This window comes from Sceloporus undulatus, chromosome 5 (assembly GCF_019175285.1).
Source record: "Sceloporus undulatus isolate JIND9_A2432 ecotype Alabama chromosome 5, SceUnd_v1.1, whole genome shotgun sequence".
In the NCBI taxonomy this organism is placed as follows: Eukaryota; Metazoa; Chordata; class Lepidosauria; order Squamata; family Phrynosomatidae; genus Sceloporus; species Sceloporus undulatus.
The window spans coordinates 84,031,517-84,047,167 of NC_056526.1; the positions used below are offsets into that span (position 1 = coordinate 84,031,517).

The 15,651-nt window shown below is 39.8% G+C and overlaps 1 protein-coding gene across 6 annotated transcripts in view; it reads left to right on the top strand.

Moving 5' to 3' along the window:
- ORC5 (origin recognition complex subunit 5) overlaps window positions 1-15,651 on the top strand; it is a 92,154-nt gene that overhangs the window by 7,781 nt on the left and 68,722 nt on the right. For all 6 annotated transcript variants that reach the window (XM_042470274.1, XM_042470272.1, XM_042470275.1 and 3 more), the window contains 3 exons: window positions 4,492-4,584; window positions 6,724-6,921; window positions 12,097-12,171. In XM_042470274.1, coding sequence (XP_042326208.1) covers window positions 4,492-4,584; window positions 6,724-6,921; window positions 12,097-12,171 — 366 coding nt within the window. The remainder of the gene's footprint in view (window positions 1-4,491; window positions 4,585-6,723; window positions 6,922-12,096; window positions 12,172-15,651) is intronic.

Sequence of the window (15,651 nt, forward strand, 5' to 3'; positions counted from 1 at the left end):
GTATAGTTGCTGGAGTAATAATAATAATAATAATAATAATAATAATAATAATAATAATAATAATAATATTTTATTTGTATCCCACCTCTCCCACAGGATCGAGGTGGCTTACAACAGTAATAAAATACATACAGTATAAAAATAAATTCCATTATCCCCTACCTCCTATAACAACATCATAATAATTCTTACATAACAATAATAATATCAATAAAATACCATTTGAATAATTAAGACAGTCAGAGACAGGGAGACGGGTGTCTTAGGGTATTCTCTATGATGATCTGTATCCACATGTGACTAAACAGATTACTCGGAGAAGGCCTGTCAGAAAAGATCCGTCTTGACAGCCTTTTTAAAGCTGTCAAGATTGGCGGTGTTTCGGATCTCTTCCAACAAGCCATTCCATAAGAATGAAGAAAAGGCCCTCTGGGTAACCGCAGACACTTATTTTCTATTTGCTATTTGTGATGCCGTAGAGAGCCAGGTGTACATGTGGTAGTGCATTTTTTTTAAGTGGAAAAATCACACAATTTTGGGTTTACATATACCCCATCTAATAATGCATGAGATTCTACATGAGGTATATGCATTCATTGGCCAGTTATGTTTTCAGTAGTTCAAAAATGAAGGCTGTGTTTAAATTTCCATCACTTGCTGCTTGTGTGGTTTGTCAATATGTAAGTTTATGAATGTACTTAATACCTAATATTGTTTTTGTATATAATTGGGATTGCATTATGCTTGTCACAATTTAAGTCTCAGATGTTTCACTGTAATTTTTTGTTTACTGGCAGAGCAACTCAGTTTTGATTTTCCAGGAATTAACATGACTAACCTGTTAATGGCTCTTTCTTCTTAGGGATTGTTAGGATTCTTGATTCTTAATCAGTTGTTTGTATGAGCAGTTCACTATCTGCAGATTTAAATAGTGTTTCTTATTTATAAAGAAAAGTAAAATTTTGCTTCTTCAACGCAAGGACCGAAAGATTTCAGCTCCCTGAATACAACATTATAAACCATTGGCTCTTTTGTAATATCTAATTTTATACTGAAACATGCTCTTTACAGTTTACGTAGTGTCCGTGTATGCTGCCCTCTGAATAAAATGCTAGTACTTCTGAAACTTGTACCGTGACTTCTAAGGTCTTCAGTGTCTTTTACTTCCCTATCTGTTTGACTGCATTTTGTGAGACTTTGTTCGCATCCTGAATTCACTTTTGATTGGCATCCCTACCTTCCTCAGAGCTGAGAGAATGAAGCAGAAGTCTGACATTGCTTGTTCCACATTTCAGTTTTCCTGACTTTGTCATAAACGTTCCTTCTTCCCAGTGACCTTAATGTTGCAAAAACAAGTTGTACTAAATCTTCATAATGGTGGTATTGCCTTAGAAGCAATTCTTTAGAATTTAGCATGCTCTGGCACTTCTCATTTCTTTGAAATCCTTCATCAAGATTCATCTGTTGTGTGACTGAAGAAGCCCTTACCTATACAAAACTGTAGCAAAATCAAAGGAATTCTAAATGGATTTGTTTATAGTTATCCCTTGAATCCTTGTCTTTCATTGTTCTTGCAGCACTGTCAAACTTGAGACTTATGTGCTTGTTGGGGCAAGGATGTAACCCATTTTTGCTACAAAACACAGTACAGTACTTACTGATACTGTTGAATGAATGTGAGTCACACACTATAGATTTAAATCTTCAATTATTCCATTCTGACATGAAAGAACAAAATGTCAAAAAAATTCACCCTGCTTGGTAAGATTACAAAAGATTTGTGCAGTTTTATTTTTTCATTTTGGGAATTTTTTGATAAAACTTCTATGAAGGCTTCGTAGAAAACTACTTTTTTTCACACACAAACTCCCCTTTTTTTGGTTACTGTTCCTGCTGACAAAAAGGCCACTGGCCTTTCAGATGTTGTGCAGGGGTGAAAAATCTAGTGGCAGATGACAATTTTTTTCAGTGCAGTGTCTTAGCCTATTGATGCCCTGTCTTGTATGAGAAAATGTATCAGTATTGTTTATATTTCTGCTGTCAGGGATGATGGGAGTTGTAGCTCTTCACCTCTGGCTCGAACTCACCACCTGGTTGTGCACCGCGCTGACCAGTTTTGGCCAGTGGTTATAGCTTAGCAAGAGTTACAGAGAACAGGCTGAAGACCCTGACAAACTCTCCAAGCCTTCTCACTCTTGCTTCCACAGAAGTCTTCAACCTTCTTCAGGATCCAGCTGGTTCTTGTAGCTTCACCCAAGACACCAGACAACTCAGTAGTCTTAAATAAAAGATCTACTTTATTCTACTATATACAGCTCCAAAACTATCCAACACAACTCCAATACAACAATACTCTACTCCTCTCTATCCACTACTACTACCCACTCTACAACCCACAAAATACATTGGGATGCATAGTCAGTATTATAGTCAATGCATGGTACCACCCACTGTTGTCTGTTTCCACCCAGTAGGCGTGTACATCACTCTCATTGGTTCTCTTGGTTCATCCTACAATTAATGATTTCATCATCTCAGCCTTGACCACTTAACAATTGTCAGGTGTGTCCAATTATCCACTTTACATTTCTTGTCCTTGGCATTCAGGACTTGTTAATTGTTTTACCATTTACACCTGTGTGGTTCTCAATTGGCTTCTGCTGAGTCATCCTGACTCTCACATACATGTTTTATTTCACTTACTGTATAACCCATGTTGCTTTTTCCTTAACAACTGCGACATATTGACCCACCCTGCTTACATCCATATGCTTGCAGTCTACTTTTTTTTAAAGGCAAAACTATTTTTCAAAGCAGTTTTATGATCAGAAGCTGCTTGAAAAGCTATTGGAACTCTCCATCTGAAAGGCCTTCTGTTGTGGCACCTTAGATTCTACTTTCCGAACAGCTTGCTATGGCTTGTAATACCTTTAAAATAACAGTGTTGGCTTTGGGCCATTTGTGACTTTTGAATTCTGTTCCCTTGTATTATTTGTATTATAAAAGCAAAGGGATAGGTTGCCCGAGAGGATATAAGTTAATTCATTTTACATTCCTCCACTCTCTAACTCCTCATCTAGCAGAAAAGCTGATGAATCAAAGTTATGTAAATTGCCAGGTTGTGCATGTAAAAAAAAACAATAAAATTACAGAAAAAGCCAATTGAAGATGATAATAATAATAATGATGATAACAATAATGAATTATTTATAGCCCACCCAATCACAAAGAATCCGGGCGAGTTACAATAAAATACATCAATTAAAATAGAGTTAAAAATCAAACCCTAGACCTACCGCCCCCCCCCATACCCACTACTAAAACAGAATTAAACAATAATAATATTAAAAACATTAAAAGCATTTTCAAAAAGGCAGAAACATAGGCGGGGAAGAATAGACACATGAGGGGACAATATTTCTATATCTGGGGAGGGTAACTAAGTTGGAAAGGCCTGCCGGAAGAGATCCGTCTTGAGTGCTTTCTTAAAAGCTGTCAGAGTGGAAATGTGACAGATCTCCTCCAGCAGGTCGTTCCATAGTTTAGAAGCATCAGTAGAGAAGGCCCTCTGGGAAACTGACGTTAACCCAGATTTTTTTGGCTGTAGTAGATTTCTTCCAGAGGACCATAGTGTGCGGGATGGACAATAGGGAAGAAGGCGTTCCCTCAAGTACTCTGGGCCCAAGCCATGTAGGGCTTTAAAGGTGATCACCAACACCTTGTACAGTACTTTGCCCGGAAACTAATAGGCAGCCAGATTTTTTTTTTGAAAGATGGGGAAACATTTATTAAGAATTCTAACAATGTAATAATATGTGGTTATGGTTATTAATACCCTTAGTAAGCTTATTTAGATTAATCTGTAATGGTACAACATTATATATTTTATTCTCCAGTTTTGGTTTTTCATTACAGTTTAGTATGGAGGATCGGAGTCGCTTTGTGTTTTAGCTTTTTCATTTAGTGTTTGAGGTATTAGTCTGCTTATTGCTTATTGTTTCAATTTAGTAGTGTTTGGCTTGGTGTTTTAATAACCTAGGTGTCTGTATACATGAATAACTTTATCTTTCCTTCTTTCTATCCTCCCTCCCAACAATGTTATGTTGACTGTGAAGTAGACTGGTTGTATTAAAACCAATAAAATTGTGTGTGTATGTGTGTGTGTATACAGTAGGACCTTGTCATCCACTGGGGTTTGGTTCCAGGCTACGCTGTGGATAATAAAATCCATGGATGCTCAAGTCCCATTAAATATAATGGCATAGCAAAATGGTGTCCCTTATATCAGATGGCAAAATCAAGGTTCGCGTTTTGGAATTTATGCATTTTTGGAATATTTTAAAGCTGTGGATGCTTGAATCCATGGATAAAAAAAAAAATTGTAGATAAGGAGGGCCAACTCTGTGTGTGTGTGTGTGTGTGTGTGTGTGTGTGTGTGTGTGTAAACGTGGAAACCAATATATTTATCTATGTGCATTTCTTTTTGTTTAGCGTCATCATTTTAGTTTCCCATCCCTTTTCATCTATGGACATACATCCAGTGGAAAGACGTATGTCATGGAGACTCTTCTGAAAACTTTGGAGGTAAGAAGAATGAGTTCATAGTGTCTATCAGAAGACACTGTTTTGTTTTTGCTTTTTTAAATTACAGTTTCTAATTAACAAGTCAGTGTAAGGAACCATTTTGCAGGGCTGTCTTCAAAACATCCTGATGGGTATCACTAATTCACTGAAGGATCAGGAGTGTTTGGAAAGTCTGTGATAGGGGTGGATAGCCTCAGCAGGCAGCTGATTTTACATGTTTTGAATGTGTCAGGAAATTTTTGATGGTTTGTTCTATTGCTGTCATATTTTTGTTGCCAGGAAGAGGGGTGCATGTTTCCAGTATGTTGTGCTTCATGTGTGAAAATTACTTGACTGGCTTTGGGCATGTGCATCTTGACTTGGGTGTGAGTGCAGTGCCATTTGCTGCTCTGCTTTATGCAACAAAGTGCCTCCAATATGCTTACTTGCTGAATATTTAGAGCAGTGATTTCCAGACTTTGGTCCTCCAGATTTTTTGGACTTCAGCTCTTAGAATTTCTGATCATTGGCTAAATTGGCTGCAGCTTCTGGGAGCTGAAGTCCAAAACACTTAGAGGACTAAAGTTTGGGAATCCTTGACAGAGCAAAAATTAATGGAGAAAAAATACCTCCAGCATCAGCTTCATGCTGATATTTTTGCATTTGGTCTCATGAGCCCAACTCATTAGAGTATCCTGCTATGCCAAAGGCCAGTCACTTGTCACATCGTTAACAGTATTGGAGATGGAAGTTCTAGCTTTCTTTTTGCCTTGAAATTAGTTCCCCATGCAGTCCGCATTTTTAGGCCTCTTGGATTGTGCTGTTGGAGCTGTGAAATCTTCTGCTTAGTTCCTTCAAATTTTGCTTACAGCTGGGGAGAGTAATGCTTTTTATTGTAAATGTTTTAGTTCACATCTATATTAGTGCTTCTTCTACTTAATTTCCTGAACTGGTAGTTTGTGTGTAACACACTCATACATTGAAAAAACAAATATTATTATTTCACCCATATCAGCTTAAGAAAGAGTAAACTTCATTTGTGAAGCCTAATAAATACAGTCAGCCCTCAACGTTTGTGGGGGCTGGGATGCAGAATCCCTGTGAAACTGGAAAAACTACAAATACTTTAAGACCTTCCTAAATGTGCTTGCTATAGAGTCTGCTGCTTCAAAAATATTTGCATCACTCTCATGCCACCACCACCACCACCACACTTTCATTGCCTCTGACAGCGATTTTCAAATCTTCTTCCTTCTGCCTCCTAGGATGACAGCATTGCTACAGAAATTTCCCTCAGTGTCATCATCCTTCTCTTGAGGAGAAGGAAGAGAAAGACAATGACACTAAAGGAGATTTTTGCATCAGCTGTGGCAGGGCCAGGTCACCACTGCAGGCAACAGCTTGTCGTCTTTGTCCTCCTTCTCGTCTTCATCTCCTTTCCTATCAGCAGACTCCTCCAGCCCATAGTGTGCATAGTCCACGACCAAGCGGGCTTCTGCCCACCACTTGCCTATCTGCACCCTCTCCTGTCTGCTACCTTTCATTCTCACTGACTGGCCCCCTCCTTCACTCAGGCCATGTACCACTCTGACAGACCCTCCACCCTCTGATTTTTGGGTGCATCTGCCTCCTGCCACCTCTGCCCTCTCAGGCCCCTGATGATGATGTCAAGCTGAGACCAGCTACAGTGAGAACGGCATGGTGGGGGAAATGGGGAAAGTGGGAACAAAAATGAAGGGATGCTGGATTTAGTTTTCACTTCATTTGCCTCTTTCAGTCTGGCAACCCTGCAACCCCTTGCTACTCATGGGGTGCATCTATCTCCCTGCTGCCTCTGCCTGTTCAGCAACCAATGATGATATTAAGCTGGGACCATCTACAGTGTGAGAGGTGGCAGGGAAGGAATGGACATTTGCTGAAACACCAACATCCAGGACCCTTTTGCCTTCTTTCCTGCTTTCCCCAGCCCCTCTCACTGTTAACATCGTTGTCAGGCCTGAGAAGGCAGAGGTGCAGTGTTTTATGATAAGAAGTAGGAAGGATCATAATAGTATTATAAGGAATGTGAATGTGCTTTTAACTCTGCTTTTGCTGTTCTGTGCAGTTTTGAAATGGCATCAGTGGGAGTAAGCTTGGATTATCTTCCTTTTTTTTTTAAAGCTTCCTCATGTGTTTGTGAACTGTATTGAGTGTTTTACATCAAGATTGCTTCTAGAAGAAATTTTGAGACAGTTACAACATCTTTCCAACAAGGAGGAAGATCCTCCTCTTGTATCCTGTGACACATTCAATGATTTCATACGTTTATTTAAGCAGGCAACTATGATTCCTGATCTACAGAATCAGACTGTTTATGTTGTAAGTATCCAACCCCACCCTACCTCCTTTAGCTATTTAATGCTTATATTACTTTTTACATGATTTTAGACTTACAAGTTTTTGACAGGAATATTTTAATATTTCTTCTCATTACAAGAAGTGATGTGTTGCAAGGAAAACTCTGAAAATGAGGGTTCGGTATATCACCTGTGATCTCATGAGAATGCAGTGAAACCTGTTAACACTGAAAAATTAACCATGAAGAAATGCTGAGACAAAATAATATGCTGACCTAGTTGTTACATAAATTAATGTGAGTCTCAGTTTTAGTGCTGAAGTACTTCTCCTCAGTTTTGTGTTTTTCATTCTGAAGTGTTCTGGGTTTTTCTTTTCTGTTAGTTCATGCTCAGGCCATTATATATAGCTCTAAGGGTCACCTTGGCTGAGAAGCTGTAGTGAAACTTAAGTCATGTAAAAAAGCATGACAATGATATATGCTGGATATTGACTAGTTTACTTACTCTGAATATTTGCCTGTGCTAACTAGCAAACCAAGAAGTATATCAGGTTCTAGTAGCTGAGGGTTCTGGCTCACTCAGGTAGCCCAAGATGTTCAGGACTGAGATGGATCTTCAAAAGGATTACTTAATGTTATATGGTTAAGTTTAGGGTCCATCCCCCCGGTGATAATGATGGACAAGTAAGAAATTACAAAAATTAAAATAATTGTATTTGTTAATGTTACCTACCTACAGGGATGTGATCCCTGAAAGTTAATTATTTTTCAGATTTTTTAGTTTCAGTGGAAAAGGATTCTGTGGCCTGTTACAGACTGCCAAAATAAAGCTGCTTCGGGTCTCTTTGGAGGTATGCTATTTAAATGAGGTTGTGCCAAAGCCACACTCCATTCCTAAGCACTGGAGTGCAGCTTTGGTGCAGCTTCCGGATTCTTGGGATGCATGCATCATTTAAATAGCATACCTCCAAAGAGACCCGAAGCAGCTTTATTTTGGCAGTCTGTAACAGGCCTGTGATTCTGTGATACTTCATTCAAAAAACAGTTAACATAAGAACATCAGTTAATAAATAGTCATTGACATTAGACTGAATGCCTTTCAGGAAAAAGACCTCATTTAACATCGCTATAAAACTTAGCAAGTAATATCATACTGAAAATTTGATGGTAATTTTGAGTAATTTGTAATTTTAGAAGGTACAGTATTAAAGTATCACTGCTCTCCTTGGACATTTAGTCTCAGGAACCAGTGCTCAGTGATATGTATTCCACTACATGGCTTTGAAGCTGTTGGATAGTGGACAGGGGTTCATCATATCCTCTGCATTAGGTTTTAAATGATGCTTCTGGGAGTTGTGTAGGCCCGGAACAGACAGACCTTTGCGGTGCCCTCATCACGTGCGGGGGCTGCTTGGTGGGTGGAGCACCCACATGCCCGGCAACCCTCGCACGTGATGAGGGCGCCACAGGTGCGGTGCGCCCACCAAATGGGGCACGTAATGGTGATATCACAGCTGTGCCGCTTCCAGACGGGGTGGCATCACTGTGACACCTCTGGCGCTTTGCGGCGCCGCAAAAAGGAGCCGCTTCCAGGCGCTCCTTTTTTTGCTCCACAGCAGTGCTGCACAATTTGGTTGCTGCAGCGCTCCTGCGGAGCAAAGAGAAGCACCAGGGAGGCGCCTCTTCCTGGCAGTCTGTACCCCGCCGTAGTTACCAATATGCTGATGATGTGCAATTCACCCTTTCTTTTCCACATTTGAATTCCAGGAAGACTGTAGAAGTCTTGAACAGTTGCCTGGATGTGCTATTAGAATGGGTGAAGAAAAACAAGATGAAACATGGTTCAGATAAGACAGAGATTTTGTGGGCTGTGAAACTGGCTAATCTGGATGGAAGTGTAAATCTGGTTTTGATTGTCACTGCTTTCCAGATATACATGTTGCAGCTGCCCCTTACTCTGCCACCTCAGGCATATATGCCAATTGCAACCATGTTTTAAATAGCTTGATGTGGCCTTGGTTACCCAGAATGGATTTCAGTAGTTCACTATGTGAACCAAAAAATCATTTGGTAAAAATGTGGCCCCCAGGTATGCTTTTTACAGACTAGAAAGTTGAATTATGTTAACCCTAATTTAATACAAAGTGTATTGAGTACTGGTATGTTTTCAAGGCAAAAGTGTTAGTGTTAGCTAAGAATGGGAACATGTAGTTTTCCCAATGCAGTTGGGCTGCAGTGTACTTTTTTCTGAAAGGGAGGGATGGTGAAAACTAAAGCCCAATAACAGCTGGAAGGCTATGTTGCCGATCCTTGGTGTTAACCTTTAAAGCTCTAAATGTCTTGAGATATATTTTGGAGGCTTCACTAAAATGCATGCTGGTGCAATTAGGTTGGTCAATGTAACAGGTGGGGACTTCTTGTTTATAGTTCCATAGTTATGGAACTTGTACAGTAAGCCCTCATATCTGTGGACTTGCCATCTGCGTATTCCAGCATCTGCAGATGGCAACCCCACATGGGGGGGCGGAAGAGGAGGAGAAGGAAGAGGGAGAGGTGGAGGCAGCAGGATTAGGAGGAAGTGGGGGTGGCAGCGGGAAGAGGAGGAGGAAGAAGTAGGAGTGAAGAGGATGAGGAAGGAAAAGGAGGAGGGAGGAGAAAACGGTCATGGCAGTGGCAGGGGGGAAGAGGAGGAGGGAGGAGGAAGCGGCAGCGGGGGGAAGAGGAGGAAAAGGAAAAAGAGGAGAAAGTGGCGGGAAGAGGCAGCAGCTCCCTGCTGCCCATCCTGGTGAGAGCGGCAAGCTGGGCTTCAGACAGTTGGGATGGCGAAGTGCTATTGTCTGCATGGCCATGCCACTATTGAGGACAATGAGACTTTAGCATCCACAAATTTTGGTATCCGCAGAGGGATCCAGAGTAGATCCCCCACAGATTCCAAGGCCTAACTGTAATTGATTGAGGCTTAGTTCGTTTAGATAGTAAGAAGGACTTAAAATATATCCTTTTACTATAGTTTTTCTTTATTTTCTGCAGATTTCCTCTTAGTAACTGTGTGTTCATGTACGTGTGTACACGCGGGCCTTCAAGTTTCCTGTTGACTTATGCTGACCTTATGAATTTCATAGGGTTTTCATAGGCAAGGAATAGTCAGAGATGAGTTTGCCAGTTCTTTCCTCTGAAATATAGCACCTGGTATTTGTTGGTGGTCTCCCATCTAAGTATCAACCAGGTTCCTGCTTAGCTTCCAAGATCAGACAGGACTCTTAGATAATTAGGTTTACCTAATTATATCTCATCTCAGTATTCTTTGCATATGGCTTTGTGAGGGCTTGTATTACTTTTTAAAGTGGCATATTAATACATTTAATAAATAAATAAACAAACAACTAGCTGTTTTTCAACATAACATAAGCATACTACATTAACAGCAGCCCTATTGATGGTGCTTTGGCAGTGTTCACGTGGAAGATTGGTGCCTCCTTGTGGAAGCTATATACATGGCTACAATGATTTACCCAGTTGCAGCAGTGTGATTACAATGACCTTAGAGCCCATTCGTTAGGTCATGAATAGCAACATGTGATTCTCAAGATGTTCTTGGTCTCCAGACTAATTTCTTTAGCCAGTTATGTATAAATTTGGAGATAATGGAAGTTGTAGTCAGATATCTAGAAGATCTTGTATTCCATATTCCTGTCTTAGGTGATGGTTTTCATTACTGGTACTATTCTTTGAGCAGGTTCCCATACTCCTGAAGAGCTTGTATGGTTCCAACCATGATTATGTATATGGCTAGATTCCAAAGGTGGCTCAAGAAGGTTCTGTACTGAAAAAACTTTACTGTAGAAAGAAGGAGTTTCACTGCACTGAAGTGACTCCCACATAGCTAATAGTTGTAATTAGTGCTAAAGTGAAAACTAAAAGAAATGCTTAATTTAAAAGTCTTTCTTTTATGTACTTGAACAATATATGTCAAAGAGCCTCTGACCATTTATATATATATGTGTGTGTGTGTGTGTGTGTGTGGAATGGTGATCATGATATGAGATTCCAGTTTAATGACTAATTAACACTTTTAAAATATGGTGTGGGATTTCAAAAGATTATTGCCCATTGTGCAGTGTGAAACAGTTTTTGAAATTTACATTAATGGCACTACTTATGGCTATAATATTGAGGACACTTGGAAACAGATAATAAAGATCAGGGCAAGGCATTAAATACTGCAGAACAATCAATCGTGTTGGGTAAATTGTTGCTAAATCATAAGAATAAAGTGCTAAATTAGAGCATTTTACTCTGCTATGCATGAAAACATACAAGAGTATGGGAGAAATCAATTTATGTGAATTAACCTGTGTCTTATGGATTTATTATGGGGTGGACTAAATGGAGATTGATGGGGGAACTTGCATTGTGGTAGCACAAGCTGGCAAAACTAATTTATTCTATTTTGTTTCATTGGTAAATAACGCAAGATATTTCAGCCTCAATTAATTCAGGGAAAATTAAGATAAATGGATGGTCTCTTGCAGTGGCTTCTGAATGCTTCTCTCAGTTTAAGCACAGGTACTGAACAATCATGATTAATCATGAGCCTCAACATGATTCATTCTCCTCCGTGAAAGATTTTGCCAATAAAACTTTGTGTTTATGCCTGCGTTGAGAACAATGTGTCCTTCATGTTACTTCTTGTGTGTTTAGAATTGTAATGCACAAGTTTAGTTATATTTTTACATACAATTGACTAGTTTCCAAAGTTAGTCCTACCTAAAGGTACCTGAAATTAGTATGATTTATGTTAATTGTGACTAACAAATTTAGAATACAAAGAAAGAAGAACAAAATAAAAGAGAAACCTTAAAACATTAAACAATAAATTGATATAATTTTCAGTTCAGCTGAGTTTTAGTTGCAATAATAGAAGTGATTGCTTTTTAATATATGAAATAGGTGGTTGTTTGGTGGATACAAGGTTTTCTCTTATACAGAACCTTTCTTCAGTTGAAAAAAAATCTATAGAGAATGTGAATGTTTTGACTGATACTGATTAATTGAAATACTTGTACATTTCAACCAGTATAGATTGACTGAGGGAGAAAACCCAGCATGGCTCTATGTGTAGTAATAATTTGCTATTTCTTGGTATAGTAATTGCTTATAAATTACTTGTGTGCAATAATATTCTCTTTCTTTTAAAGATTTTGGATAATGCAGAGCAACTGAGAGAGATGGAGGCAAACATCCTTTCAGGTTTCCTTAGACTACAGGAACTGGTAAGTAAACTGACTTTGAGATCATGTCCATCTTTGTTGACTGGGCTGCATGAATTAGAGCCTGAATTAGAAGACATAGGTCTGGTATACAGTGGTACCTCGGGATACGAAATGCGCGGGTTACGAAATTTCCGGGATACGAAAAAGTTGGATTGGCAAAAACTGTTTCGGGTTACGAAATATTTTTCGGGTTACGAAATTCATTTCCTCGCGAAATTCAAATGCTATAGGCTTCCAGCGCTAACGGAAAGCTATTTCGGGTTACGAAATTTTCGCGTTACGAAGGGAATGGCGGAACGAATTAATTTCGTAACCCGAGGCACCACTGTAGATGGGCCCAAAAGGATGCCCTTGTCACGTGCTAGGGTTGCCTCAGGGCGGAGCGCCAACATACCCCGCAACCCTAGCACGTGATGAGGCATAAAAATGGCTGCGCCCTGTACACATGGGCGCCATCATTGTTACTTAAGCGCCGCGTGGTGTCCACATGGTGCCACACGGCATTTACGTAACGAATGCGCTAGTGGCGCACTCGTTACACGGCCCTTTTCACGGCTTCTTTTTTCACCGGAGGGAAGCCGTGTGGTTTGGCGGCTGCGGCTTCCCTCCAGCGGAAAAACAGGCGCCGGTGTCTGTACCGCACCATAGTCAGACGTTTGTCAGGAGTACACAAGAGTCAGTTTAAAGTGGTTAGGAAGAGAGCAACTGCATGGACATGTCAGAGGCAGATGAAGAATCTGCAAGTACACTATATATTCTTGCTTCATTATTTAGCAGAGCAGGTTTTTACAGAACAAGGAAAGCATCAGTCATGGAAGCAGGTTAAGAATATTGTCCTGCTTAGATAGGATGAGGAGTTTGCCCAAAACTTGTTTTAGCTTTGTCCTAGCCTAAACGGTCTGTACCTGAATTGATAATCATTATGATACTTATGCTTATACTGGACTGGAATTCATTTTAAAAAGGAAAATAAATAAATACAGAGGATCTGTTGATGGAGGTGAGAAGACTTCTCTATCTTTACATCTTGGAATATATTCCTTCAGAGTTTAGAAGATGTTTCCCACTGCTTTATTGCAGTAGTCCTTCTTCATTTGGGGGCAGGGAGGTTAAATGTTTGTTCCTGGAGTATCCTGAGAACCTTGCTGAGGGCAGAAGTTCCTGTATCTTTTCCTGCAATCTGGAACCTGCTAAAATATGGTGTTTATGTTTTGCAGGTGTGCATTTACAGCCAGAATTGCATAGTGGTCTGAGCATTGATATGTGACTCAGGAGACCAGGGTTCAAATCCCTGCTTGGCCATGGAAGCTCATTGGGTGACCATGGGCAAGTCACACACTCTCAGCCTCAGCAGAAGACACTGGCAAAACCCCTCTGCATAAATCTTGTCTAAAACCCGATGATAAGAGTTGTTTTAGGGTTGCCATAAGTCAGAAATGACTGAAAGCACACAACAACAACAGCAACAGATGTGTGTTAATCTTGGTAGCAAGCTGGAACTTGCTGTGTCACTTGCTTTGGCACTTTCGTTCATTTTCTTTCCAATAATCTGATGAAACAGGGTGTAACTAATGTGAGACTTCGACTGCAGGGAGAAATGTGTTTTGGTTTGGATTGATGAAAGCTTTAGCAGCAATTCAAGTGGATTAGGAAAGCATATTGCATGATTCTAATATCTTGCCAGTAGGTAGAGGCCAAGGAGGGTTGTGAAAAATAAACAAGATGCCTCTGTCTCCTAAGAGGAGAATGATTAGATATCAGCTTATTACAAATCTCTTGCTGTTTCCTTGGCGAAGGAGACCATTTTTGTGTGATTTTGCACAAGAAAAATAGGCAAAAGGGGCTGAAAAAGCTAATTGGCTCAGATTCAGAGAATTGGGTTCACAACTAGATCAAATCACAGAAAGTAGAAGGTAAGATTTTAGAATGTAAGCTGTTCTCTGGTAAGAATGGGAATTTCCTTGCTACTTTTATTGCCCTCAGCTGCTGGACTAGGGGAAACATCTTCAAATGCTAGTAGGCAGGTTTGTTTTGTTTGTTTTATTTGTACATTTATTACATTTATAATCTGCCTTTCTTTAATTGAGCATATACAGATTCCCACATTTATCCTCAGAACAGGCCTTTAAGATAGGTGAGAGTTGGTGATTGGCCCTAAGTCACCCAGAGAAATTCATGGTTGAGTGGGGATTTAAACTTGTGTCTCCTCAGTGCTAGTTTGCCACTCTTAACTACAGCCCTGCACTTCCACCTTTGCATTACTCATTCTTTTATTATATCTGCATATAGTTCTCTGAGTACAAAGGTGGATCTTCATTTTATATTATCTTGTGAGGTGATAGGACAGGTAACTTAGAATTAAGTTCATGAAAGAAGTTGTATTTAAGAGCTGGAGGATAGGTTAACCAATTTAAGATCCCTGATGTCTTGCAGCTGACAGTGCAATAGGCAAATAGACTGTTCTGTTGAACATGCAAGAACTGAAGGCCAAGCTCTATACCAGCCCTATATATTAAAGAGGTTGCACTCGGGCTGCATCTGTGCTGCAAAAATAATCAAGGTTGACACCACCTTAACTGCTGTGGCTCAGTGCTATAGAATTTTGGGAATTGTAGTTTTATAAGACATTTAGCCTTCTTTGTCAGAGAGCTTTGCTGCCACAGCAAACTACAATTCCCAGAATTCCTTAGCATTAAGCCATGGCAGTTAAAGTGATATCAGACTGCACTATTTCTATAGTGTAAATGCTTCCTCTTGCGTATTTTGCATATCTGTTTATCTTTGGTCCAAAACACACTGCAGAAATAATTCAGTTTGAGACTATTTTAATAGCCCTAGCTCAATGCTGGGGAAGCTCGGGACTGTAGTTTTGTGAGACATTTAGCCTTCTTTGTCAGAGATCTCCGGTGCCACAAATGTCTAATTAACAATTTGTAAGCCACTCTGATAGCCTTTTGGCTGAGGAGCGGAGAATAAATAAATAAATATTATTATTAATAATAATACATTACAGTTCCCAGAATTCCCTAGCACTGTACCAGGGCAGTTAATGTGGTCTCAAATGGGATTATTTTTGCAGTGTGTTTTTGACCTTTCTCTCAGAAGACTGCCCTAATAGTCCATAGTATCAATTTCATAGTCTAGGCGTGTGGCCTAGGCGTGTGGCAGACGATTTCTGGCAATGTGTATGTAAATTTGGGCTCCTGTTTGTTCAGTAGTAATGAATACTTGTCAATGTGGGCAACTTGAGGGTGTGGACAGGATTTTTGTAGAGGTGAGAGTCATCATGTCCATGTTAGATCCCTGCCCTTTCTGGCACCTTAATAAGATCTGAGTTGGACTGGCTGAGTGAAAAGAGGGAGTGGACAATGCTTTACTACATCTAGGTTTTTAGCTGCCTAAAGTCCCAAGTTTGGGGGAAAGTTAGGATATAAAATAAATAAAGAATAATAACAGATATGACCATAAAAAGCACAGCTG